General features: G+C 53.0%; 1 protein-coding gene across 1 annotated transcript; it reads right to left on the bottom strand.

Annotated features, from left to right (window-relative positions):
• Window positions 1-56: 56 nt before the first annotated feature.
• FAM83A (family with sequence similarity 83 member A) lies at window positions 57-27,955 on the bottom strand. Its single transcript, XM_055314286.1, has 5 exons — window positions 27,895-27,955; window positions 19,141-19,733; window positions 9,577-9,744; window positions 7,861-7,985; window positions 57-721 (listed from the first exon to the last, which is right to left on the bottom strand). The coding sequence occupies exons 1-5, from the start codon at window positions 27,902-27,904 to the stop codon at window positions 187-189; spliced, it is 1,431 nt and encodes a 476-aa protein (XP_055170261.1). The 5' UTR covers window positions 27,905-27,955; the 3' UTR covers window positions 57-186.

Here is a 27,955-nt window from a genome sequence, read left to right as displayed (position 1 = left end):
TGGGTGTTGGCCAGCGAATGGTCGCAGGCCTGGAAACATTCAAACACAGGCAACGATGTTGTCCAAGCACTTTTAGTTCAAAGCTAAAGTTCAAAGCTGCTAGTCCTTGAGGTGGGGTCCTTGGGCCGGACAGTCCCGGAACGCCCAGCCCTGGCCCTGGGGAGGGCTGCTGGGGGAAGTGACCCTTCAGAAGTGAGGGGAGGCCTGTAGAAAGGGTCTCCAGATGTGGGCCACCCTGGGCACCAAGCCAAGCTGCTCGAGCTGCAGCCGCGTGGGCCTGTAGGCATTGAGGTTGCTGTAGGGAGCTGCTGTGCCGTCGTGGGGCCTCGGGGAGAAGTGGGCCTGCGGGCTCAGGGCCCCCCACGGGCCATGGTGGGGCTGAAGCCTGGCGGGCAGTGGTGGGTTGGGGGCCGGGGAACTGCTGGGCCCTGACGCCGCCGACACATTCCGGTTCTGGGGGTTGCTGCCCGTCGACGGGCTGCTGAAAGGGTTGGAGGACGTGTGGTCGCTGGCAGAGCTGCTGCTGCCACTGAGGCGGCCAGGCGGGGGGCTGCAGCCGGCCCTGGGCTGCAGGGGTGCCCCCAGCCTGGGGGACTTCGGGCCCATCACGGGCTTGGAGGATGCGTATAGGTGGCGGAACTCCTCGTCAAACAGCTCCACCGCCGGGCCCGTGAACTTGGAGAGGATGTTCCGGTGGACGTGTCCACAGAGCCAGGTGAAGCTGCAGGGGAAGAGGAGAGCGGGCTGGCAACGGGGAGGCCCGCAGAGCCCCCGCAGGCCGCTCCGGTGGCAGTGGGCTCCCGGCACGGCTGCCCGAAGGGACCAACCACTAGCCAGAGGGGACCAGCCAGTGTCCGCAGGTGAACCCTAAAGACACCAGACCGAAGCCCTGGGTCAGGCCAGCCTCCCTCCTGGGGCTCGAACTCTTGCACTCCCTGCCAAAGTGCAAGAGGGCTAAGTGACAGCCGAGTCCCCGGACTGCTGAGGCCACCTGTGACATGTGGGAACACCTGCCTCTTCTAACCAAAGGGGGGGTCTGGCGGAGGCAGCTGCAGAACGCAGGCTGCTCCTTAGAAGGCAGGGCGGGTTCTCAGGAAAGTCTTGAGGGTGTGGCCACACTTGAGGCCCAGGGACCCCAAGGGGCAGGCGGCAGGGGAGGGGGATTCCCACGGAACTGGACGAGTGCACTTTGCCCCGACCCCCAGGGAGGTGGGTGGAGGCCTCGGCCCTCCCTCCATTAACTGGTTTCAAATGAAAACAAAATGCTGAAGGCATTTATGGATTGCGTTTTATGATTCCTTGATTTAACTGAGTTCCCTTTTATCTCTGATGGGAAAGTCCCCTTATTAACCCCACTTACACACACCCACATACTCAAACCCCTTGAAAAGCCCTGGTGGGCAGCACAGAGGACCCACCCAAAGGGTCAGGGTAGAGATTCCTGGGTCCCTAATAATGGGAACCCAGGCATAGAGGGCAATAGTGACAGGATGGTCAGGGACACACGGTCAACATGGGGGACAGGAACGACCCCCCACCAACGGTCTCAGCCTTCCCCCCACCCCCCACGGGCCTTGCTACCCAAAAAGGCCTGGCCCAACCAGCAGAGTCCCCACTCCGGTGAGGCAGGACAGGTGAGCAAGGCTGAGCAATCCGGGGAAGAACAATGAGGCTTTGTTCAAACCTCACCTCCGGCCCACAAGCCACCCACACACCCCAGAGAGGTGAGCAACTGACGCAGAGCCTAGGGCCAGCCAGGTGACAGGGAAGGCAGCAAACGTGGGGACAGCGGGACTCGGCTACACTAAGAAATCAGTCGCCTGGTGTTGCTTGGAATCATACGAGATTAGGCCAAGCAACTGCTTGCTTTATGCAACAGAACAGTCCCACAGGTGCCCTGGCAACTTTTCAGGCTCCCACACCCTGGTGGCCTCTGCACCTGCCCCCCACCCCAGGTCCTTGGTGTCCCTGCAGCCCCTGCACACCTATGAACCTCCTTTACACCCTGCATTGCCATTCATTCTATGCCCTTTTACACTTTCTCTTTATCACCACCCGAGGTAAGAAATACGCTTCATTTCTATTGCTTTTTGGCCCTTAGTACATGGAACTGATGTTGTCACAATCTTTGGCTCAAGAACCACTCTCATGACTGGTCTATTCCTCGCCCGTTTTAATCTATTCAGCTATTTACTTAGTTATTTTAAATAACGTAATAAGCACCGACAAACCCAGCACCTAAAAAAAATAAAAAGCTAGCATCTTGGCAATAATCAGCATCAAACCATACAGTCCCTCCCTCCCCAAAAGAAGGAATCATCACCCTGAATCCTGTGTCATAGTTCCCATACTTTCCTTTCTCCTTAAAAAAATGTTTTATGTATTCTGGAAAGAAAATATTTTCGAGTTTAATATATATGTGATATTTTGGGGGTTTTCCCATTTAATAGTATATTGCTAAGATTTATCCATGTTCTTTCTTGTTGCTGTGCCTCATCCATTTTTGACTGCTGTATAATATTCCACAGGTGGCTAGATCATGGTTTATTCATCCACTCTCCCGTTGACAGGCATTCGGATTGCTTCCACGGTATTTCTGTTGGGACCTGTGCTATAGCAAGCATTCTCATACCTGTCTTTTACTACACCGTGGACTCCTTCTCTTGGAAATACCCCTGGGAGTGGAAGTGCTGGATCATAAGCCAGGTGAATAGTCAGCTTCAGGAGAAATTCCAAACTCTTTTAAAAGTCACTGTCTTGGGGATCCCTGGGTGGCTCAGTGGTGTAGCTCCTGCCTTTGGCCCAGGCAGTGATCCTGGAGTCCCAGAATTGAGTCCCACATCAGGTCCCTGCATGGAGCCTGCTTCTCTCTCTGCCTGTGTCTTTGCCTCTCTCTCTCTCTCTCTCTCGTTTCTCATGAATAAATAATTTTTTTAAAAAATCACTCTTTCGCCCTACAATCCCCTCAGCCATGCAGGAAAGATCCTGTACAGCCAGCATCTGGTATCGTCAGTCTTATTTTCTTGCCAGTTGAAAAGGTATAAAAAGGCCACTGGTCCTAGCCTCGATCTGCACTTTCTGGTCACTGAGATGCGAACGCCTCTCCCTGCGTGCTCCTGGCTGGGATGCCCACTCGCACCCCCTATTCTGGTGCTGAGCCTCGGGAGCTGCTTGTGGTTCTGACACTAATCGCATCAGGGCATCAGGAAAGCCCGCTCTCACTCTGTAATCTGACTTTTCCTTTCTTTCAGGTATCTTTCAATGAACCGAAGTTCTTCATCGGAATACAGTCAGATATAGCAATCTTTCAGTGTCAAGGCTTTTTTTGTGTTGTTTCACACAAAAGACAGGTGTCCGTGTTAAGACACTTAATTCTTATCCTAAGGCCTAAAAAGATATTCATCTATTCTTTTCTATTAAGAGTTTTAAAGTTTGTGGGGTTTTTTTTTGACATTTAAGAGTTTTTAATCTATTGGAAGGTGATTTTTTTTTTGTATATGTGTGACATGGAATCCAATTTTCTGTGTGCAGAATTATTGTTTTCCAGTTTCTCCTTTCCCCACTGTGCGGACATGCCCCATCATGTGTGGGTCTGTCTCCGGGCTTTCTGCTCTGTTCCATTTGTCAGTTTGCCTGTACCTCCTCCGATGCCACATTGTCTAGATTATTCCAGCTCCACAACACAGCCTGATCCCTGGCAGGGGCAAGTCCTCCCTACCTGTTCTTCTTCCGACTTACCTCGGCTAATCTTGGAGAGATACATTTAATGTTTTGACCTACTCACATATACAAACACATACATAAGTACACAACAGTTTCCAGAACATTCCTGACCTCAGGAATGCTCTCTGTATGTTTATTCTATCCTATATCATTATAAAAATAATTCCAGGCATCATCCACTAACTTGATTTCATATCCTGCTAATGGATAATGATGCACACGGTTTGAAAAACTTTGTTCCTCTAGCTACATTGGATGGCCAGAACCTTATATAGACTTTCATTAATTTATTCACTCATTCATTCCACATATATTACGATCATATATAATGTTCGGGCACTGGGTTAGCTATATTTCATTCCAGGGATATAACAGAGGAGAAAACAGACTCGATCCAGGTTCTGACATCATGTTTATGATCTTGGATAAACAAGTCCACAGAGAAGCTCTCTAGGAGACGATCTGGAAACTCCAAGATAAGGAGTTAGCAGGATAAGACAGCAGGAATTACCTCTCCAGCAGAGGGCATGTACAGCAAGTGCAAAGGCCCTGAGGCCCTGAGGCATGAAAGACCTGGAGGAACACAGTGTGTCTACAGCACAGTGGAGAGGAAGGAAAATCCTGCAGAGGCCATGGTAAGAATGATTTTTTTTTTCTTTTCTAGGAGCAGTGACAAGCATAGAAGGATCTTAAGGAGGCTAGTGATTTGATCTGGTTTTTGTTTAAAAATCTTTCTGTTCCTGGTACAGAAAGCCCAGAGGTAGAAGTGTGGGTCAGGGCAGGAATGGAATCAGGGGTGGTTCGGTTCTCACGCTGTGGCCACCAAGGCCCAACCCCAAAGGCACCAACCTCCTGGACTTGCCAGCAGAAGTGGGAGCTCCTTCCTGGCTGACTACAGAGCACTTCCTAAGCTCATACTGATCTTAGAACACACGCCACACCGCTCTGTGGCCATTTGTCCATGTTTTTTCATAAGAGAGAAGAGCTCTGTGTCCCCAGCACCTGGCATACTGCCTGTGCTGGATAAGACTTCACTTTTTTTTTTTTTTTTAAAGATTTTTGTTATTTATTCATGAGACATAGATAAAGAGAGGCAGAGACACAGGCAGAGGGAGAAGCAGGCTCCATGCAGGGAGCCTGATGGAGGACTCGATTCCGGGACTCCAGGATCACGACCTGAGCCAAAGGCAGATGCCCAACTGCTGAGCCACCCAGGCGTCCCTGGGTAAGACTTTCTAACAGAGCTTAAATGTTGAAATGTACACCCCCCACCTCACCCCCACCCCTCAGCTAAAGATGTGCACAGAGCACCTCAGTTTGGGAGAACTGTATACAACCAGGGTCAAAATATCCGAAGCCCAAGGACAGCTGCATTGGAAGAATGGGAGGGAGACACGTTTTGTTTCAACTGGAGACAACCTTGAGAGTCCCCACGGAGAAGGATCTAACTGAAGGCCAGCAAACAGATCTCCTCTGACCGCTGAGTGCACATGAAGTTACAGTTGTCCTGCCCTCTCTCCAGGAGCTGGGTTCTTCGGTTCTCAGGAATGGCCCTGTGTGTCTTCAGGCCCGGTGCCACCCTCCTCCCGGCACCTCCCATATCAGGATGACAAGCTCAGAAGGCACTAGAGAGCTGGAGATCCTAGCTGAGAAGGCTGGTGACCCTGGGCCAATCACCTACACTTGCCGTGCCTCAGTTCCCCCAACCGTCATTGGGAAGAATAATGCCTCCCTCAAAGGGTTAAATCCTTCCTAAAAGTCTCATCACACCCAGCCTAGGGCCTGGCACAAAGCTCAACAAGGTTAGTTCTGCTTCCTTCTGCATCCACCAAGGGCAAAGACCCCCACCCCCAACCCACCCCCCTCGCCAGCAGCATGATGAGCTCCGCAAGGGCAAATACAAACAAAAACAAAGAAGCATAATTCTCCCAAACAAAAGGAGACACTCTCATTCCTCTGCATTTTCTCTTTCAGAATTTCTTTCTCTGGCCCTGGCCCAGAAGACAAGGGAGGAATCCGAATGAGTGGGCCTTGCTACATTTCCCCAGTGACAACCTTTAGCTCGTACCCTTTTGCCCTACCACGTTTTCCAGGACTTTCCTTGACTCTGCTCTTCATCAAAGCTCATATAAAAACGCCCAGGCTAGAGGCACCTGGGTGGCTCAGTGGTTGAGCGTCTGCCTTGGGCTCAGGTTGTGATCCCGGGGTCTCAGGATCCAGTCCTGGATCAGGGCCCCCTGCATGGAGCCTGCTTCTCCCTCTGCCTGTGTCTGCCTCTCTCTCTGTCTCTCATGAATAAATGAATTTTTTTTTTTTTTAAATGCTCAGGCTTAACCATTTCTTAGGATCATTTCTTTCTGGAGGTCCCATGCCACATGATACTTAGAAATAAATCCACATGCTTTTCTCTTGTTAGTCTATCTTTTGTCCAGTTTACAGGCCCCAGCCAGAGCACCTAGAAAGGTAATAGGAAAATGAGGGTTTTCCTCCTCATATACTGGGTATGGGTTTGTTTGTTTGTTTTTGAGGTGATAAAAATATTCTGGACCTAGGTAGCAGTGATGGTTGCACACACAGGGAATGAACTAAATGCCACTGAATCACACATTGAAAATGGCTAATTTTAGGTTATGCGAATTTCCCCATAATAATAAAAAAGAATGAAGGAGGACTCTTCAGCTATGGTGGGCCCCTGACTCCAGCGGCCCATCCAGGTGGTGAGCTAGGTCTCTAGTGGCAGCTTAGCTAAGGTCAGAGGTCAAGGTCAGAGGCCTCCAGTCCTGATGTGGGGTTTGAGGCTGAGATCCCACCCAGAGCTTATGGCTTGCTGGCTTGCTGCCCAGAGGCCTTTGTCACTTTCAAATCTGAAAGAACAAAAAGCTGAGAAAGTGGCTTTGGCCACTTGGGGAGGGTAACTCAGCCCCACCTCATCCTCTTATAAAACAACCGAGCGCTAATGCGGGGCCCTAGGATCAGAAGTACGTGGGGTCCCTTTTGCACAGGTGCCCCAGTGAAGCAAAACAATGAGGAGAGAAGCTGTGGGAGGAAATGCACATGGGGCTCAGTGACCCCGGGACGCTGGGTGTCCCCTCAGGGCTGTCTGGTCTCAGAGCCCCTCCTGGCATAGGAGCTAAGGAACAACTATTCCCCCTGCAGATGGACCACACCTCATTCAGCTCGGGTGCAGTCTGTGAGGCAGAGAGCACAGGCCCATGCACAGCCAAGGAAACCAGGTCCAGGAAAAGGTGGAGACAGCCAGAGGGGAGCAAAGGGGAGCTTTAGGCAGCTCAGCCCCCCTCCAAAGACCCCCTCCCTCCCCCCATCACTCTTCTTTCTCTGTCCCTCTGTACTGGTTCTCCTTCTTCTTCTTCTTCCTTCTTCTTCCTCTTCTTCCTCTTCTTCTTCTTCTTTCTTCTTTCTTCTTTCTTCTTTCTTCTTTCTTCTTCGTCTACACCCAACACAGGGCTTGAACTCACGGCCCCAAGATCGAGAGTTACACACTGTACCGACTGAACCAGCCATGACCGGCTGTAGTCTATCTCCTTGGTTTGAATGGCAGCTCCAGAGGGGCGCCCCAGCCTTGAAGCATGCCTACTATGTACCCAGTAGGTCTCTACATAGCTGTCGAATGAATGAAGGAACAGAGACACATGGTGACTTGCCCAAGGTCACCCAGCCAGAAAGCTACAGAGCTGGGAATTGAACCCAACGTCTAGTCCAGGCTGCTGCCACGTCCAGTATCTAGCACTAGCCTTAGGTCCCAGTGAATTGGGACACACTTCTGAAAACAAAATAGGACACACACACACACACACACACAGCCCAAAACAAATTGCGTAGTTTTACAATCACGCTTGATGGAGCTGAGGAAGGAAAAAGAAGATTCTATGTCCTGTTGCAATCTGAAGGGAAACTTCAAAGTGCCTCTCTACCCTCAAGCCCAGAAGGCCCCCTTCTTCCCAGGCTAGTCCTGCCTCCAGCCGCACGTATGTGATGAAGTCTCAGCTCGGCAGGCACAGAAGCAGCCCCCTGGGAGCCCCTGGGAGGGCTGCAGGCTACATGCCTGAGCGGCCAGGACTGTGCCACGCTCAGCCTGGGCCTCCTCAAAGCCTTGGGCCTGTGAAACCCAGCGCTCACCTGTACGATCCCGACAGGACATATCTCCAATCTGAGATGATGAACTTCTCCTGGATTTGACCGGCGAACTTCCGACCTGATTTGGCACAGTACACCTCTCCTTCCACACTCCGGATGGAAATGTTCTGTTGGAAGGAGAGTCAAGGCCTCATTTGCTAATTACGTACGTGTAGATATATGTTTGCCTAGGAAAACATCTGGAAGGATGCTCAGCAAGACATGAGCAGGGGTTATCTCTAATTTGCAGGCTCATCGGCTATTTTTATTTTTCCCTTTGCTGAATTTTCTAGATTCTTTTCATTGTCCTGACATTATTTGAGAAATGGGGTGGGGGGAGGGGGAGAGAGATGGTAGGATTTTTTTTTTTTTTTTTAGATGGTAGGATTTAAACAAAGTGACAAAGAAAAGAAAGATGAGGGCCTAATGCCCACCTTGCCTTGTAGGGGGCTTCAGTTACATGAGTCCCTGACCCCAAGCTGGTCACAGGGAAGTGCAGCCGGAGGGGTGGCTCTGTGGAGACCTCAGTGGACCTTAGATCGTCCTAAGGAAAGGTGTGTCCACAACCCAAATCATGGCCCTGCGTGTCCCTTCCTCTGCCCCCAGGAACACCTGCTGCCCCAGCCCCTGCCCAGAACCCTTGGGAGGCTGGAGAAATGAAAGGGTGGGTAAAGCCAGGGATCTCTGGGGAAGCCAGGATACTGCTGGGATCCCGTGAATGTCCCTGGTGGCTGGGCAGGCTCTGGGAAGGGGACACCCACGAGCTTCCTAGTGATTCCCAGCCTCCCCATAAGCTCTGTGACCTGTTGAGAGGAGGGTCTCGTCTCACTGTCCCTTGGCGAGCAGAGGACTGGCAGCTGTGGCTGGTGTGGGCCATGGATGCAAGGCCTGCGTGGACGCTGCACCTGTGTCGACGGCCTCGTGTCGAGGAGGTGCGATCCAGGCCAAGCAGGCCTGGTAATCACAGGACCGAGGCCTGCCACTCCAGATGCCTGAGCTCGGCTGCATCCCAGGCAGTGGGGAGGACAAGGGATGGAGGAAGGGAGGTTGGGGGGTCTCCCGGAGGCTGACCTGTCTGAACTAGAGCCCAGTCACCGAGGGAACCACCCACCCCTGGTGAGTAGAGCCTGCTCATAAAAACTAGGCGGTTTTACCTTTGACCCTGAAGTAGCTGCCCTAAATTCGACATGACTAAATGACCCTCTATGCCTGCGTTTCTTTTCTCCTTGCCAGAAGAAGGAAGTCCGTGGGCAATTGGGTTCTGTCCAAAAGGATCAGCTTCCTGGGGTTCTGCGGAGTCCTATACGTGTACCAAACAGCCCGGATGCTGACCTGGCCTGTGGAGCCACGAGGTCCTTCAGCAGAGAAGACAACAGGCATGCGCAGCAGAGATTGCGGCCCACGAGATACCCACGGGCCCCTTCCAGTTCCCAGCCCCCGTGGGCTGCGTGAGCCAGAGGGCCTAAGCAGGCATGATGGACGCGTCCTCCAGGTCAGGTCCTGCGGCATTCCCCTGCCCTCTCTCCCTGTCACTGCCACCCCGAGGCCACGTATTCCTATGGTGTAGCTACAAGGTGAGGGAGGGCCGTCTGTTTTACAGGGGACTTTTGAGCGAGAGACAAACCTTTCTATATGCTAAGCCATTGAGATGGGGTGTGTGGGAGGGAACTGTTAGCAGGCGCCAGCCATGCTGTCCTCACTCCCACTGGGGGCCCCTACCTTGAGGTGGCTGTCAGAGATCTGGACTTTGTCACACATCTCCTGGAAGAGCTTCACTCCTCCCTGGTCCAGGAGCACACAGACAAACACCCCGCGCTTGTTGGCCGCCTCTAGAATGTCACAGAAGATCTCCACGTCGGTGAACACATCCATCAGGATAGCCAGGACCTGGGCCAGGGCAGAGGGATGGAAACAGAGTCAGGGGCCAGGTGCTAATTGGTTTCCACCTGGCTTCCCACGGCCCCGACCCCGTGGGCCTTCCTGGGAGAGCAGCCCCCAGGGCTGCTGCACTGGAGGGAGCGAGGAGTGGGGGCTCCACCAGGGCACATTCAAGGGGAAAGAGCTGGAGGCCTCCGCCCTGACTCCATCGCCCGACCACGGCCCCTCGGGCCTCTTGGCCCACTGCTGGAGTGCAGCACCCACAGCAGGAAGGAGAGAAAGGCAGAGAAAGGAGCAGGAGGGAAGGGCAGAGCAAGGGGAGGCGGCCACGCAGGTTCAGGGCTGAGGGACAGATATGACCACAGGGCTGCTCAGCCAGATGAGCTCGAAGGCCCCCAGTGGCCACTGGTTTTCACCTGCTTTGAAGCCACGTACATTCGCCTCCAACAGAACCCTGGTGGAGGGGATCCCTGGGTGGCTCAGCGGATTAGCACCTGCCTTTGGCCCAGGACTCAATGCTGCAGCCCAGACCCGGGATCGAGTCCCGCATCAGGTTCCCGGCATGGAGCCTGCTTCTTCCTCTGCCTGTGTCTCTGCCTCTCTCTCTCTGTGTCTGGAGACCCCTACGTGCAGAGTAGCCACTGCCACCTCTATCATAACAGGATCTGGGGGATCTGGGGGAGGAGAGAGCCCTAGAAATGCAGCAAAGGGGGGATGTGAGTGTGTGTGTGTGTCTCCACCTGCCAGGCACCCAGTGTGTGTGTGTGTGTGTGTGTGTGTGTGTGTGTGTGTGTGTCTCCACCTGCCAGGCACCCAGTGTGTGTGTGTGTGTGTGTGTGTGTGTGTGTCTCCACCTGCCAGGCACCCAGTGTGTGTGCGTCTCCACCTGCCAGGCACCCAGTGTGTGTGCGCGCTGTGTGTCTCCACCTGCCAGGCACCCAGTGTGTGTGTGCGCGCGTGTGTGTCTCCACCTGCCAGGCACCCAGTGTGTGTGCGTCTCCACCTGCCAGGCACCCAGTGTGTGTGCGTCTCCACCTGCCAGGCACCCAGTGTGTGCGTCTCCACCTGCCAGGCACCCAGTGTGTGTGTGTGTGTGTGTGTGTGTGTGTGTGTGTGTGTGTGTCTCCACCTGCCAGGCACCCAGTGTGTGTGTGCGCGCGTGTGTGTCTCCACCTGCCAGGCACCCAGTGTGTGTGTGTCTCCACCTGCCAGGCACCCAGTGTGTGCGTCTCCACCTGCCAGGCACCCAGCCCTCCTCCTGCCAGCGGCTCCCAGCCTCACTTGGAGGACTCCCCTCTCCTCCGCAAGCAAAGTGGTTTGGGCGGGGCCACCGGGGTGGGGAGGGCCCATCACCGCGGCCAGGCCAATGAGAGCGCGGCATCCCCTGAGGGCCACAGGGATTGGCCCGGGGCTGTCACGTGACCCACGTTACGCTAATGAGAGCCCCGCGGGCGGTCGCTGGGCTGCAGCGCGGGGGAGGCTTCGGCTGCTGTCTCGCCGCCACTTGGGGACAGCGTACCCGAGCGTGAAGGCAGATCCGGCGACAGCCCGGCCGAGCAGGGGCTCTGCAGCACCATCCGATCATCCGGTTTCGGCCATGCCCGAAGCCGGCCCTACCCTTGACCTTCCCACCGTGGAAGTCAATGCCTGCTCCTCTCCTTACACTTGTTTGGGGTTGTTTCCCCGATATTGTGATTTATAAAAAAATATATATTTGATCCTTGTCCCTGCTTTTGGCACCAAGCTCTAACACACCTGGAATTTGCTAAGTGGTGAGAGCGGAGAGAGATAAAGGTGCTTTGTTATGTTAATAAGGTGACTTTTGGATGGGGCTGGTTGCCAGGGGAACCCACTAAGGGGTTGGAGGGTTGGAATTTTCTGTCCCTTCCGCCCCCTGCCCCAGGGAAAGGGGTGGTGGAGGTTGAATCAGCTGCCAGTGCCAATGATGTCGGGGTCGTGCCTGTGTGAGGCTGGGCTCTGAGTGCCTCTGGGTTGGTGATTCGGGGAGAGCTGAGTGCTCAGAGGAGGCGTGCAAGTTCCATGCCCTTCCCTATGCATCTCTTCCATCTGGCTGTTCCTGAGTGCTCGCCCTTATAATAGCTGGCAATCTAGAAAGTAAAAGATTTCTTTGTTGTGAGCTAGTCTAGCGGATTGATCAAACCCAAGGAGAGGGCCTTTGGAGTCTCCAGACTCTGAGCTGGTCAGGCAGAGGCACCGGTGACAACCTGAGACGCCCAGCTGGGGTCTGAGAATTGCCCGGTGGTGGGAGACTCCCACACAGTGGGGTGGGAGCAGAACTAGACGGCTGTCACTCAATTGAAAGTCAGTCCTCACACCCGGATCATGGCATATGGACAAGTGGATTCAGCAGCCATTCACAATGATAATTACAACCGTCATATAAAAACTGTAAGACATGGCAAAATGTCGAAGTAAAAGTGCTGTATAATCACCCTTAAGGGACACCTGGGTGGCTTAGAGATTGGGTGTCTGCCTTTGGCTCAGGTCATGATCCCAGGGTCCTGGGATCGAGTCCCACGTCAGACTCCCTGCTTAGCAGAGTCTGCTCCTTCTCTTCTCTGCTGGTGCGCTCTCTCTCACTATCTCTGTATTTCTTTCTCTCAAATAAATAAATAAAATCTTAAGAAATCCATGCTCAACACAGGTGTGTTAGCAATGAACGAATTCAGTGAAAACGGCTTAACAGAGCACAAAATGATAGTACTTCTGGTACGGTTGCCAGTGAGGGCAAGTGGCGTGGAGATACATAAGCAGGCACAAAGCCAAAACTAGCGGTTTGGACTGGGCATGAGGGCAGCTTTCAACATTACCTATAACAACGTTCCACCATTTTTCTAATAATTGCTATAAAAGTATAGTAATTATATATATATAGGTAGATGGAGATGTATATGTACATACAGATCTGTAGATATTTATTTATTTATTTATTTTTAATTTACGATAGTCCTACAGAGAGAGAGAGAGAGAGAGGCAGAGACACAGGCAGAGGAAGAAGCAGGCTCCATGCACCGGGAGCCCGACGTGGGACTCGATCCCAGGTCTCCAGGATCGCGCCCTGGGCCAAAGGCAGGCGCCAAACCGCTGCACCACCCAGGGATCCCCAGATCTGTAGATATATGGACCATTAGCATCTGGGAAGTAGCAAGGACAAGAAGAGGGTCATTGACACAGACAAAGGAGATGTCTAGTACCTCTTGGAGCTGACTTCCTGCTCAGATGACATGGGTGTCTGCACAGGGGAAAGAACTGCCTGGGTCAGAAGTCGGAAAAGATGTTCTCACAAGGAGGCCACGCTCCTTTAGAACCATGGCCCTGTTAGCACGTGATTGTCTCTACACATTTAACCTTCTGATGCCAACAGCAGCCCAGGCCCTCTCTGCAGAAAGATAACTGCTTCCTCCTTGAGGGGGGTATAGATGAAAGGGACAATTCTCTCTGCTCCTGCCCACGCTTCACCCCCTGTTGTGTTCCAGTGAGGGGGCATGTTTACAAATAACCCCAGGTCATGATTTAAGGGATACTTGGAAAAACAGGCTCAAGAAGTCTAGGTTTATCGTGTTGGCCTCCTGTTGGGATTGGCTCCCAGCCAGACTGTTTTAAGGCCCATAACCTCTTCAGTCCCCTGCGTGGTCAGGCTACCTTACAGGTGTGGTGGGGTGAATGAGGACCTCCCAAAAGACAGGTCTACATCCTAACCACCAGAGCCTATGGATGTGACCTCACTTGGAAAAAGTCTTCACAGGTGCAATTAAGCTCCCAAGTGAGGGGCACCTGGGTGGCTCAGTGGTTAAGTGGCCGCCTTTGGCTCAGGTCATGATCCTGGGGTCCTGGGATCAAGTCCCTCATCAGGCTCCCCTTGGGGAGCCTGCTTCTCCCTCTGCCTATGTCTCTGACTCTCTGTGTCTCCCATGAATAAATAAATAAATAAAATCTTCAAAAAAAAATTGCAAGAGGAGATCATCCTGGATTATCCAGTGGGCCCTAAATTCACTGGCAAGTATCCTCATAAAAGATACCTAGAGGAGGGCAGCCCGGTTTAGCCCCTGCCTTTGGCCCAGGGTGTGATCCTGGAGATCCAGGATCAAGTCCCACGTCAGGCTCCCTGCATGGAGCCTGCTTCTCCCTCTGCTTCTCCTTCTGCCTCTCTCTGTCTCTCATGAATGAATGAATAAATAAAATCTTAAAAAAAAAAAAAAAAAAAAGAAGACACCCAGAGGAGAGACAAGGAGAAGAGGCCATGTGAAGACAGAGGCAGAGCCTGGAGTGAAGGAACATAAGCTGAGGAACACCTGCCGCCACCAGAAGCTGGGGGCAGAAGACAGGACCCTCCCCCAGACACTTCAGAGCAAGTATGGCTCAGCGGATGTCTTCATTTTAGGTCTGGCTTCCAGAACTAGGAGAGAATAAATATGTCTTATTTGAAACCACCAGCTGTGCAGGAACTTGTCACAGCAGCCCTGGGACACTAATAGGGAGGGGTAGCACACAATCCAGAGGACAGTGCTCTATGGGGTGTTAGGGAACCCTGGCGCCAGCCCTGGTGCTACCAGAGATGAGCTGAGTCCCTTCAGACAAGTCACTTACCGTCTCTGGGCCTCAGTTTCTTTACCCAAAAAGAGCATTAGCTATCATTCCAGCTGCGTCCAACGCTGAGCCCAGATAACATAGAGGAAACCGCGTGCAAAAAGTAAAAGTTTTTATTCTAGTTTGTAGTTTAAAAATTAGTGTGGTTTTTATATGCATTGGGAACAAGTATGAATAATGTTAGAACAACACCATGCAGGGGAGCCTGGGTGGCTCAGTGGTTGAGCATCTACCTTCGGCCCAGGGTGTGATCCTGGAGTCCTGGGATAGTGTCCCACATCGGGCTCCCTGCATGGAGCCTGCTTCTCCCTCTGCCTGTGTCTCAGCCTCTCTCTCTGTGTCTCTCATGAATAAATAAATAAAATCTCTAAAAATCACCATGCAAACATGTTTTAGTCTGGATTATGGAAGGGGATTAAAATTAGTGCCTGCACCTCTGTGGCAGAAAGAAGAAATCAAGTAGGCATATCAGTGGGATGGGCACTTTGGAGTGGGGTTGGCTGAGAAGGAGGAAGTACTCTGGAGACCCTAAAGGAGGAAGCCCAGGGTGGCAGCTGGCTCTGGGAACCAGAGCTGCAGAGAGACGGAGGAGGTCCCCCAGGGGGGTGCTGCTCTGCTGGGGGCATGCCCATATGCCAGGGTCATCCTATGGAGACCTCACTCCCTGCCTGGCAGATGCGAGCTCCTCCTGGGCTAGAGGGCTGCTGCCTCATCCGTCTGTAGGGGATGGCAGGGTGGAAGAGGGGCGATGGGATTTGGGTCCTGGTGGGGCCCAAGCATGGTGGGAACACTATCGCCCCCCACCCTGGCTTCCATTTCTCTTGCCTCTTTCTCTTCTGTGTGCTGAGGCTCCTTTGTTTTCCAAAAACAACAGCAACAGCCACATGTAGGGAGCAGAGCACACCTTTCCCAGTTTGGCAAATCCCTGCGGTATCTGGCCCCACGGAAGACAGCTGGCTTCTCAAACCTGCTTCTGCAGCAACCTGTTGTGCTATGTTGCTGGGTGGAAGCCAACGAAGATAATCTGGCCTCACACAGGTAAGTGGTGAGAGAGGACATGACGGCCCAGGCCCACGGACGGGGTCTGGGAAACCCTCGGGGATCCTGACTGCCCTCGGAGGACGTATTAATCCTGGTGTTTCCATATTTCAGGATGCTTCGTCCTGCAGGGCCAGCTGATTCCCGGAGAGGCGGCAAGCACCGTGCCTCGGAGCACGCCTTTGGTAGGCACGCCAAGCCAACACTGCCCCTGCCCTGAGTGGCCCTGAATGACCCCAGGGCCACGGGCTGGGCAGCAGAGCCTGCTGAACAGGGCCTCCTTCCAACTAGCCGATCCTGATCCGTGTACCCTGCCTGCCCTCCCTTCCCTGCAGAAGCACAGTAAGGGCCTGTGCGCATGCGTTCCCCGCGCCCCTTCTGCCTCCTGACCCCCCTGGTGCTTCCTGTGTGGTCCTGCAGCCCACGCTATGCCCCCTGCTTCTAAGGAACTGTGAGCAAAAGCTTGTTTCACACCAGGCATTTCCATGCCTGCACATCACCCCCGCTCCGGGACACCCAACCCTCTCACACCTCCTGACCTCTGCCTAGACTCCCGTCCCGTCCCTCTCTGCCTCACAACCTCTTACTCAGCCTTGGAGACTCAGCTCAGAGGCCACCTTTTCCGTGAAGCCAGCCTTAGTCACCCTGTCCTCCCAGGCACAGACGGTTGCTCACACCCCGGGGCTGCCTCCCACCCAGTGTCCTCTTCTCCTCCCCTAATGGGCACAGAGGCAGGGCACTCCCCGAGGGATGGAGGGAGGCCCCCCGTTCTGCTTGGCCATCCTGGGTATGGGACCTGGCTATGAATTAGGCTCTGTGGGATAAAGGAATGTGAGCAAGAAGGGAAAGACAGACAATTCCTGCAAGCTGAGGGAGTGGAAACTGGTCTGGAAAACCCTGAGCAGGCTGGCTCTGTTTGTTCCCCTCTCGGGAGGCTGAAGCCATAGAGGAAGGACGCCAACAGATGCACCCTCCAGCTCTGAGTGGGGAGGCAGGGGCACAGCCTGCTTCTGAGGACAGCCTGTGACCAGGTCCCCCGGCCCTGGCATCTCTGTGGGGGATGGCCACCGCTGAGCCCCCGTGTGTGTGTGTGTGTGTGTGTGTGTGTGTGTGTGTGTGTAGAATATCACAAACTGCCTGCAGGGGCCTGACAGGCAACAACATGGGTGCAGCTCATCAAGGCCTGGGACAAGAGGGCGTGGTGGGGACTGTGGCAAAGCACACTCCCCCAAAGTTGTGGTCACCACTCAGCGCCAGCAGAGCCAGCTCTTCCTACTTGCTTAGAGGAACTAGAAATTCTCACTCTAAGAGTTCTAAGTGAACTCTTCAGGCTTTTTTTTTTTTTTTAAGATTTTATCCATTTATTCATGAGAGACACACAGAGAGGCAGAGACACAGGCAGAGGGAGAAGCAGGCTCCGTGCGGGGAGCCCGATGTGGGACTTGATCCAGGGACCCCGGCCGGGATCACAACCTGAGCTGAAGGCAGACGCTGAACCACTGAACCACCCAGGAACCCCGAAATCTTCAGCTTTTCAGTGTTGTCTTAAATTTATAACACGCTGTTTTGGTGAAACAAAGGATATTGAGGGGGCCTCAGGGCCACAGAGGGAGGGAAGCCTCTCTGGGTGGAGGGTGGGTGTGGGGGGAGAGGGACTCAGCCTGGGGATTGCTTCACAAGCCCTAACCTGGCTTCTTTCCCGGGAGCCTCACTCACTCAGGGTCCGAGCTGCGGCCCTGGGTGAGAATGTTCCCCATACCAGTGGTCCCTCCCCCTCGGGAGGCCACTGAACTGCACACGTGGAGAGGCCAGAGTGGAGTCTGAGGCCTGGGGAGGTCGAGCGACTTGCCCCAGGTCCCGCAGTCAGCCCCAGGCATGGCCTGCGCTCCTGGCTGCCTGCCTGGGCCCATCTGTCAATCCCTAATGCTGACCTGGCCCGGAAACATGAAATACTGCTCTCAAGCAGCCCTGCCACTTGAAAAACCAACACTCCACCCATTGTAACTTTATTTCATTTTCCAGAACTCCACTCTTTCCCTGCCGGTCCACACACCACCTCCCCATCTTAAGGGGGGCTTTTTCTGGAGCCTGAAGATTTCACAGAGTACCGACCCTCTGAGGGCATTCGGTCAGGGGCCTGGGATCCCGGCAGAAAATGAGCTGAAGCATCAGCTTGTTCTTTCTTTGAGTCTCCTCTCAAAAAAAAAAAAAAAAAAAAAAAAAAAGAGTCTCGGGACACCTGAGTGGCTCAGCGGTTTGGCGCCTGCCTTTAGCCCAGGGCATGATCCCTGAGTCGTGGGATCAAGTCCCACATTGGGCTCTCGGCAAAGGAGCCCGATTCTCCCTCTGCCTGTGTCTCTGCCTCTCTCTGTGAGTCTCATGAATAAATAAAATTGAGAAAAAAAAAATGATTCCCTCTCCCCTCTCTGAGCTTCAGGTGGCAGGAGGGAGCCTCCCCAGCCCTGTTTGTTCGGAACCGTTGTCTCATGCAGCTGGGGGAGAATGAGCCAGAGTGGCTCCGGCCGTTCCCAAAATTCTTTTTTTTTTTAAGATTTTATTTATTTATTCATGAGACACAAAGAGAGAGAGAGGCAGAGACCCAGGTAGAGGGAGAAGCAGGCTCCATGCAGGGAGCCCGATGTGGGACTGGATCCCTGGACTCAGGGATCACACCCTGGGCTGAAAGCAGGTGCCAAACCGCTGGGCCACCCAGGGATCCCTTTCTTTGTTTCTTTCTTTCTTTCTTTCTTTCTTTCTTTCTTTCTTTCTTTCTTTTTCTTTCTTTTCTTTTAAAGATCGTGTCCAAAATTCAATCAACCACGCCCCAGTCTTGAAATGGTTTTCTTCTTCCAAAGTCACATATTGGCGTGCAGACACGCGGGAGAAACCTCTCTGCCTGTCCTGTCTTCCGTGTGACACTAGCTGGACCCAGGTGCTGCCTGGCCTGTTGTGACCAGGTCTAAGCCGAGGCTGGGGGCCCAAGGGCGGGCATGAGCCTCTGCGGCCTGACTCTGAGGTGAGGCCTTCCTGAGAAGGGGACTCGGGTGCTGCGTCCTGAAGAAGCAGCCGGTGTCATCATCAGGTGAAGAGCAGGGAAGGTGAGGGGTGCCGGGCAGGGGGATGGAGCAAGGCGGGCTGGAGGGTCTGCAGGTCCCGGGACCGGCTGCACGAGCTGGGAGCCCCGCAGAGTTGCTCTTCCCACTGCGGGGCGCCGGGGAGACCCGGAGGCTCCCAGTGGGAAGGGACCAGGCTAGACTGGAAGCGCAGAAGTACTGGGGGGGGCGGCATGGAGTCTGGGTGGTTGGGGATCCCCACCGAAGGCGAGGGGCAGGGCAGCCCGGGGCTCAGCGGTTTAGCACCGCCTTCGGCCCAGGGCCTGATCCTGGAGACCTGGGATCGAGTCCCACGGCTCCCTGCACGGAGCCTGCCTCTCCCTCCGCCTGGGTCTCTGCCTCTCTCTCTCCGTGTCTCTCAGGAACAGATAAATAAAATCCTTAAAAAATAATTTAAAAAAAAAAGGAAGTCGAGGGACAGGCAGGATGCTAGGGAGGGGTGGGTTGTGGTCGGGACCCAGATGGTGACAGGTGGGACCAGAAAGTCGGTGATCCAGGGCAAGAGAGAGAATAGCACCTGACTCCATCCTCAGCCCCAGCCTCTGAACCCCATCCCGTGGGGTCGGACCCAGCCCCATTCCTCCTCTACCAGCCCCGTTTGCCCCCGACCCCACGGCCAAGGAGACACAGGCCCCACCACCTGTACCTGGCTGGTCCGGGTGATGCAGCGGCGAATGAGGTCTCGGATGTTGTTGTGCTTGTCCATCTGGAAATAGACGGTGGCGCTGGATTTTTCCTTCAGGTAGGGCTTCTGGGCTGAGGCCCAGGTGTGCAGCAGGGTGGGCTCGCTGCCCTCGGAGGCCGCGGGGAAGTAGGTGCCCGAGGGCAGGGAGCAGGAGTCCAGTCCCCTGGCGCCTGCCTCTGCCCCCGCTGCGGGCTCGGGGGCGCCCGGCGGCTCCCTGGCCCGGGCCTGGATGAACTGGGCCTCCTCGGAGGACAAGAAGTCCACCTCCCCTTCCTGGCCCAGCGCCTGCCAGTAGGCCTCGGGACCCCCATCCAGGAGGGCATCTGTGGCCAGCCGGGCGCTCTCGTTGTCACTGAAATCGGCCCTGCCCGGCCGGACCCACTGGCTCTTGACGTCTTCCAGGCGCTTCTGGATCTTGCCCACGTGCCTTGACCGGCTCATGCTGCGCAGTGGTGCTGGGGAGGCCGCTGCTGCTCCAGGTCTCCTTGAGGCCAGTGGGCCTCGCTGCAGGGCAGGGGGGGAGGCTAGCGCTCCCGGGAAGCCCCCGCATCCACCTGCGCGGGGAAGTGGTTACCTGGCCGAGCAGCGCTCCGGGGATCAGCATCCCGGCCAGGCCCACCTGTGGGCGCCACCGCCCTGCCCTGCCCGGGGCACGCCCCGCACGCTCCGCCCTGCACCCCCCCTCCCCCAGCCGGCGGCGGGGCAGAGCGGGGAGGCTGTCCCCTGCTCTCAGTTCAGACACCACTGGTTCGAGCCAGGCCTCCCCTGCGGGCCAGATGCCGCCCTGAGGTTGGGGAGGACCGGCCGGCCCAGAGCTGTCCGCCACGCGCCCCTCCCTTCTCCCGGGACGCCCCGGTTCCCGGCCTCCTCCTCCGAAAAAGCTCCCTGGGCGCCCTCTCCCCCTGCTGTGTTTGTCACCGTCGTGTTTGAACAGAGCCTGGAGAGAAGCTCCGGGAGGGGGGCTGCGCCACCTGCTTGGAGAAGCGCCTGGAGGGGAGGCTGCTGCTGTCTGCGCGGGGGTGACGGGGCCTGCCCGCCCTGCGCTGGAGGCAGGTGGCAGCAGAGCAGCTAAGGGAGAAGCCTCTTTCTTTCTTTCTTTCTTTCTTTCTTTCTTTCTTTCTTTCTTTCTTTCTTTCTTTCTTTCTTTCTTTCTTTCCTTCCTTCCTTCCTTCCTTCCTTCCTTTCTTTCTCCTTCTCCTTCTCTTTCTCTCTTTCTCTCTTTCTCAATCTCTCTCTTCCTTTTTTTAGAAGCCGCATTTTCTCCCCAGGTCAGGTCATGGTCAAGTCAGTGTCGGGGGAATGCAATGTCTATCTTCCTACCAGAAACAAAATGACACAGGATTTGCTCATTGGAAGGTCATTCCAAGAAGCGCCAACGGGTCTGGGGAGGAATGAGACAGGAAGGGCAGGGAGCACCATAGGGCACCACCGGGGCATATGCTAATGAGCAGGTGACTGTTGTGCACATCTGGGATTTATGAACACCTAGGGACCATCTGGGGTCATTCCTGCCAGGCCCTCTGGGAGATGGTATTGAGTACATCTTAGAATTTTCCTACAGCCTCCCCCCCCAAAAAAGAATTTTCCTACCTAAAGGGTGAGGATTTATCTACCAATCTCCATTTGTCATGGGGGGAGGGCTGCTCCCCGGCCCACATCAACCCCCACGTGGCTGGCCCGCCCTGTGTGCTCACCAAGCAAACCTTGAAGCCAGAGGAGACATGTGGTCCAACTCTCAGAGGCAGGGTCAGAGATTCAGGGGAGTGGTGAGTGCTAATGGGAGCGAAATAGGGCCCTGACAATGTCTGCTAAGAGAACAATGCCAGAGGAGTGGGCCTGTGGGGTCCTCACACAGCTGGCATGTAGAAAGAGCCAGAAGTCTGTCTGTGGCTTATCTATTCTTTGGAGAAAAATCGCTGTCAGCATCTATAACCCACCAAAGCCATGGCCCAAGTGGCTCAGTCCAGAAGGACAGTAGTAGCATTTTAAAAAACACAGTCCAGGGGCACCTGGGTGGCTCATTGGTGGCTCAGTCAGTTAAGCACCTGCCTTCAGCTCAGGTCATGATCCCAGGGTCCTGAGATCGAGTCCTACCTCAGGCCCCCTGCTCAGTGGGGAGCCTGCTTCTCTCTCTCCTGCTCCCCCTGCTTGTGTTCCCTCTCTCTCTGTGTCAAAAAGATAAATAATATCTTTTAAAAAAAAATCACAGTCCAAGAAGAGAAAAAGAAATTAAACGAAATTCCTTCTTTTGAAGGTCATTGAAGAAATCCAATTCACACCCTTGTGCAACCCTCTCTCGTATTTGACTTTCTCTCTTCCCTGCAACCCCTAGAACCCCTAGTATGACAAACCTAACTCTCTCCCTAGTGCCCTTCTGGCTCCGCGCCTCTCCCTTTGGCTGACTCTTGCTTGGACAGATTGACTTAACCTCTTCCCCACGTTCGCCTCTGAGCCTGCTTCCTCTCTGGCCCTCCTCGGTCCCTTCTTCCAGCTGTGTCACCTAAGTCCAGTGCCCAGTCTGGTGAAACCAACCTGGGGAGGACAGTAATAACCCCCGGATTTCTCCTGGTTCGTGCCAGGGCTCTACAGCTGTCCATGGCTCTCCACTGCCTGCCGTGTTAAGTACTGATTCCCAAGCCCTGCGTTGAAGACCTTGTGTGTTTGAGACCCGTGGGAACATTCCAGCCTGACCCTTCCTACACTTGGCCATAATTAAGTGCTCATTGCATGCTGGCCATCTGTGCTGAGGGAGACACAGATTAGTGGGCTTTGTTTCACAGATGAGGAGACCAAGGCTCAGAGAGGTTGAGTAACTTGTCCAGGATCACACAGCTAGCGAGTGGCATAGCCCAGGCACTGTCACCCCAAAGCTCATGTGCTCACTGTGCCAAGCTTCCCCTGCCCTTTCCCCTTCTACCCTCAGAACAATCCACATCCTCCTACCAGTTCCAGAGTCTATACAAGGGAGACCTAAGAAGTGGGTGGAGGAGATGGGCTTCTGGTCTCACCCAGGCCCCAATTCTCTTTGTTTGATGAATAAATGATTGAGGGACCCCCGAACCAGTGGCCAGTCTCCAGGGCCTTATAGGGACTATTTTTACCTTTGCACTTGCAGAGCAGCTCTAATTTAAAAAAAAAAAAAACAAAAAACCACATCTGAATGGAACTTTCACCTCTAGAACTGCATGAGGAAGAAGAGCCCTGTTTCTCTTTTTCTCAGCTCTGTGCCCTCACAAAGACCCCAGAGATTCTACTTTAATCCTTCAGAATAGACACCCATACATTCAATGTGCTGCGACACAGTTTATCCCCCTATTTCTGTGTCCCTGGCAGACATTACTAGTTGATCACAGAGCTCTTTCCCCAGGAATGGGGGACCATACCCCCCCTGCTCTTTACGGGGCTCAGAGAGAAGTCCTCACCGGGAGGAATCTTAGATGTACCATAAGCCTTCCATTTGCTGATGATAAAACGGGAAGCCCAGAGAGGGGACGTCAGACAGCTGGCAGGTGCTGGTCATGGGTGTCGCCCCCCCTCTGCTCCTCTGCAGCCCCGGCCCTGGGGACCATCACTGTTCCTGCTGGATCTGCTGGCTGAAATAACACCCCCCCCACACACACACACGGGACTGCGCTTCTGGCACAGGAAATCTGGCCAGCTGTTGAGCCACACATGCTGAGGAATCCTTGCCAAAGAGCCCTGAGTGGGGCGCCTGGGGAGCTCCGTGGTTGAGCATCTGCCTTCGGCTCAGGTCCTGATCCTGGGGTCCTGGGATGGAGCCCAGCATCAGGCTCCCCGCAGGGAGCCTGCTCCTCCCTCTGCCTGTGTCTCTGCCTCTCTCTCTGTGTCTCTCATGAATACATAAATATATGAAATCTTAAAAAAATAATAATAAAGGGAAAGCCCTGTGTCATACATGATCAAACCTTGTTCCAGTTTTGCTCCACTCTTCAGCCTGAGACAGCTGCAGTGTTTTTTTTTTTTCTGAGCTCTTTACGTAGGATACTATCCATGCAATTTTATAGCTTAATCTTCTTTGATAGCATCATAATACCCAGAAGTGTATTTTTCATGTCATTAAAAAATGTCCATGCTTCCTGCTCCCTTGTCTCCCACCCCCTTCCTGGCTGAACAGTTTGAGAGAGAGAGGGAGAGAGAGAGAGAGAGAGAGAGAGAGAGAGAGAGAGAGAGAGAGAGAAGGGGGAGGGGCAGAGGGAGGAGAATTTTTTTTTTGCAGTTTTTTCAACAGATTTTTTTTTTTTATTGGAGTTCGATTTGCCAACATATAGCATAAGAGAGAGAAGGTCTTAAGCAGACTCCACGCTAAGCAGTTTAGGTGAGATTCTCCTCCTTCAGGCTGTGAGCAAGTTAGGGTGAGGGATGGGGGGGCAAGCAAGGCAGGACTTCGCTTCTTGACACCCCTCGGGGCCTATGCCGCTTGGAGCTGGCACACAGTAGGCACCTAATACACATTTGTCAGGTGGATGATGGCGAAGGGCTCCTGGGGCGGAGGCCAGCTCGCACAGAATCTTCTGGAATGAGGACCCCAGAGCTTGTCTGTGGAGCAGCCAGGGGCTGCGAGCCTGGGCCTTGCGGGCAGGAATCTGCCTGTTTGACCTTACGAAGCAGCTGCCCCCGCCTCCCTACCACCTCTCCATCCGGGCCTGCAGCAGCATGCAAACTGTATGCTCATTACCCAGTGACCCAAGAAGTGCAATTAAGTTGAAAATTAGTTGGCATAATTAATTAGACGGGTAAATAGCTCCCTGTCAACACCAATCAATTCATTCTGCATATAATCAGCTCCACGAAGGCGGCCTAGGAGCTCCTGCAGCTGATCCTTCCTTCCTCTGGCAGGCAAGGGCAGAGGGTGGGAGCCCAAAGGGGCCAGGATGTCCAGCCCCCCGCCCCCCCCCATGCTAAGCTGCACCCACAGGTGCTCTACAGTTGCTCTTCAGCAGAGCAGCCTCTCCCTGGCCGTCCTCAGTGATTCCATCCGGGCACCCAGCAAAACCACAGCTTTACTCCCCGGAGCCCTTTGTCTTCTCCAGCTTCCTACTTTTGAGTTCCCCGTGTGTTGCTCAATATTCCTGGTGTGTGTAAAAACCATAAACACGCATAAAAACCATGGGAGCTCCCAGTTTGGGACTAGCAAATCTGCAGATGCTTTTTTAAAAATTTAATTAATTAATTAATTTATTTTAATTTTTTTTGCAGATGCTTTTTTCAAATGAAGGTATAACTTAAATGAGTATAATGCACCCTCGTTAGTGTTCAGCTCTATGTGCTTTGAGAAATGCCTACAGTCATGTAGCCACACCACAGCTAAGATCTAGAACATTTCTATCTCCTGCCCTCTCCTAGTAGTCAACTGCTCTCCACGCCCAACCCCTGGCAAGCACTGATCCATGACCTCTCCCGAGAGGTCCTATTCCAGAAAGTTCTATAAATGGAATCATACAGCGTGAACCTTTTGAGTCTGGCTTCCTTTCGCTTAGCATAATGCACTAGGGATTGATCCATATTGTGATGTGTGCCAGTGATTAGCTACTTCGTATTGCTGAGTAGTGTCTTACAGCACAAATACACTGGTTTATCTGTTTCCCAGTTGAAGGACACCGGGTTGTTTCTAGTTTTGAGTGTTTATGAACAAAGCCACTATAAATATTCATATATAAGCTTTTGTATGAACACGAATTTTGTGCACTTGTCTTAGATAAATACCTAGGGGTGAGTTTGCTGGGTCTTATGCTAGGTGTGTAGGCAACTATATAAGAAACTGTCAAGTGGTTTCCTTAAGTCCTGTACCATTTTGCATCCCACCGGCAATATATGGGACTTCCAGGAGCTTTGCATCTTTGCCAGGGTGTAGACCTCAAAAAACAGTGCTATCCATCGCTGCTGATAGCAGGGATGGCGGCATAATTTTCAGGGCCCTAATTTTCAAGAAAAAAAGTGTCATTAACAATATTAAAATAGAAAGCCTTTTCCTTTCTACCATAGTCTTTCTCTCCACTTCTCATGGTGGTGTGTTTTTTTTTTTTACTTGCTATTTCATGTTTTGAGTAAAGAAACATTAAAATTCAAAACTGTTAACATGGATTTTACCCTTCATCTTTATATTGTGCAATGCTGTTTCAAATGCAAATATGAGCGCATTTAACCTGTACGTAGAATCACTGAAATTATACAAATCGCATTTTGTTTGTACATGCATATGTATTTTGGTCTTCCCAGAAAGTGGAAATGCTGCACAAAACGAGCTCACCTGTTTTCCTTTTTTTTTTTTTAAGATTTTATTTATTTGACAGAGTGAGAGAGCACAAGCAAGTACAGTTTTATTTATCTGACCAAGAGAGAGCACAAGCAAGGGGAGAGGGAGAGGGAGAAGCAGGCTCCCCACTGAGCAGGGAGCCCAGTGCAGAGCTCCCTCCCTCCCAGGACCCTGGGATCATGACCTGAGCTGAAGGCAGGTCATGATCCCACTTAACCGGATGGAGCCACCTAGGCTCACCTGTTTTTGTCTCACTTCTTACCATGTGCATGTCCTACCTACAAACACTCTCTACCTTTGGCTTACCGGTGCATAAGGAAGGACAGAGACAAGAAGGAGGTACCTTCATTCTCTTCAGTGAGCATATGGAGAATTCCTTGGTTGTTTCCCAGAACAATGCCCTTTCCTGCAACCAAAGCAAATTCTGGTTCCAACAGAAGGCGTGACCTCTCGGGGGTCTGCTCTTGCTCCCACTTTCCTTGTCTTCCCTGGGAGTCTCACTGACTTCCCACCCACTGGGGTTCAGAGCTCACGGGCACTGTCCGTGCTCTGTGCTAGTGGCTCAGCCAGGAGCTGCCTCTCTCCTGCTCACCAAGCTGTTGGACTTCACTTACAAAACCCCAGTTCAACGATCAAAATCATTCAAGAATTTCAAGATGGTGACAGGAGAGCCTTAGACCAAGCCTAGGGCTCCTGTGAGCCTGGGACCTACGGGACTGACCCCACGGGCTGCCTGGAGAAACGAGTTCTTTGACGTGCACATCCTCTGTGATACCAGATTAAAAGACTTTTATCATATCCTTTTTTTATAAAAAAAAGTCCATCCCTGAGATCCTAGGTAATTATGTTATTTGGGGTATTCTGTTCTTTAGGTGATTAACTTAAGCTTTGTCTGTCTGAGGACATTGTTCCTTTTTCTAGAATGAAGAACACAACTTCTTTTTAATTTTAATTTTTAAATTTAATTTTTTAAAAAGATTTTATTTATTTATTCATGAGAGACACAGAGGGAGAGAGAGGCAGAGATACAGGTAGAGGGAGAAGCAGGCTCCATGCAGGGAGCCCGACATGGGACTCAATTCCGGGTCCCAGGATCAGGCCCTGGGCTGAAGGCGGTGCTAAACCACTGAGCCACCCGGGCTGCCCTTCTTTTTATTTTTTTTCTAAGATTTTATTGATTTATTCTTGAGAGACACACAGAGAGAGGCAGAGACATAAGCAGAGGGAAAAGCAGGCTTCCTGTGGGGAGTCTGACGTGGGACTTGATCCCAGGACCCCGGGACCATGCCCTGAGCCGAAAACAGATGCTCAACCACTGAGCCACCCACATGTCCCAAGAACACAACTTCTGTTCTTTCATTACAGGGCACAACCCCTGGCCTGGCCAGGGCACCCACAGGCCCTCAGGAAAACCACTGTGCTGGAATAAGCCTCCCCTGCACCCCTGACTCTGTGTGGGAGCAAGGGGGGAGTGAGAGCATTGAGGCTCCCCCATGATGACCCTCACCCCACACACAGCTGGCAGGGGACGGGGTAAGAAGGCTGAAGATATCAGCTGGTAAAGGAAGGAATATATAAGTAGGTCAACCCAGCAACATCTCAGCAACTCAGAAATGACTCTCAGGAATTTCATATAGTTCCTGGTACAGGTCAGCAAATAGTCAGAACCTGCCCAAGGTGGCCACCGGGCAGGTGTGGGTAGTCGGAGGGACCTTCCCTCCAAGCCCAGCTGGGAAACTTCTTTTGTAGAACTCCACCCTGTCTCCTTGGCTTTGGAAAATAATTCCATTGGCTTTCCCCTTTGTTTTGTGACTATTACATAGTCATTTGTGAAGTGAACCCAGAAAAAATTTGTGAAAAAAATCCAGATAAACAAAAATGAGTAAAATGCATTAAGATGGAACCCCACCCACCCTGTCTTCCACAGCCGCACACCAGTGACATCACAATTTTTAACACTGGTTGTGCGTTGTGGCCACAGCATAGATTAGATCTCTCTGGGACCCTCTGTAATGTCCCTCTAGAGAGTGCTACTCCCTTCCCCCCCCCAGGACTCCCCAAAGCCAGAGCTCTGCATAGGACCCAAGCTCTGCCAGGCAGGAGCGTCCCCCCATGACTTGGAAGGTGCTCGCTCTTAAGAGATCGGAGCTCGGGTGGGAATGGGTGCAGGCTCCAGTCCGGGTGTCAGAGATGCAGAGCCACAGCAGCAGGGTTCCCCTGGAACCATCCATGGTGTGGCCAGGCATCTGCCTGGGCTTGTCCTTGACTCTGTGGCATCTGAGCACGGTTCCCTAGCCCTCCTGGAAATTCTGGAATGAACTAATACTCTGCAACAAAGCCCCTTCTGCTCAGCCGGCTAGAGTGGATTCTGTTGTCTGCAATGAAGAACTCGCTGCTGGGGCCTCAGCTTCACTCCTCCCAACCTCCTTCATAGCACTTACCTGAGATCATCACCTGAGATCGTGACCTGAGCTGAAATCAAGAGTTGGACGCTTAACCAAC

Source organism: Nyctereutes procyonoides, unplaced genomic scaffold, assembly GCF_905146905.1.
Source record: "Nyctereutes procyonoides isolate TBG_1078 unplaced genomic scaffold, NYPRO_anot_genome, whole genome shotgun sequence".
NCBI lineage: Eukaryota > Metazoa > Chordata > Mammalia > Carnivora > Canidae > Nyctereutes > Nyctereutes procyonoides.
This window is presented reverse-complemented; position numbering and strand designations above follow the sequence as displayed.

Excerpts from the sequence above, each read along its gene's own strand:
- FAM83A (XM_055314286.1), bottom strand. Across the intron at positions 7,986-9,576 it reads TCTCTGACAGCCACCTCAAG|AACATTTCCATCCGGAGTGT; the intron begins GTAGGGGCCCCC and ends TCCTTCCAACAG. Across the intron at positions 722-7,860 it reads GTCCTGTCGGGATCGTACAG|CTTCACCTGGCTCTGTGGAC; the intron begins GTGAGCGCTGGG and ends CTTCCCCTGCAG.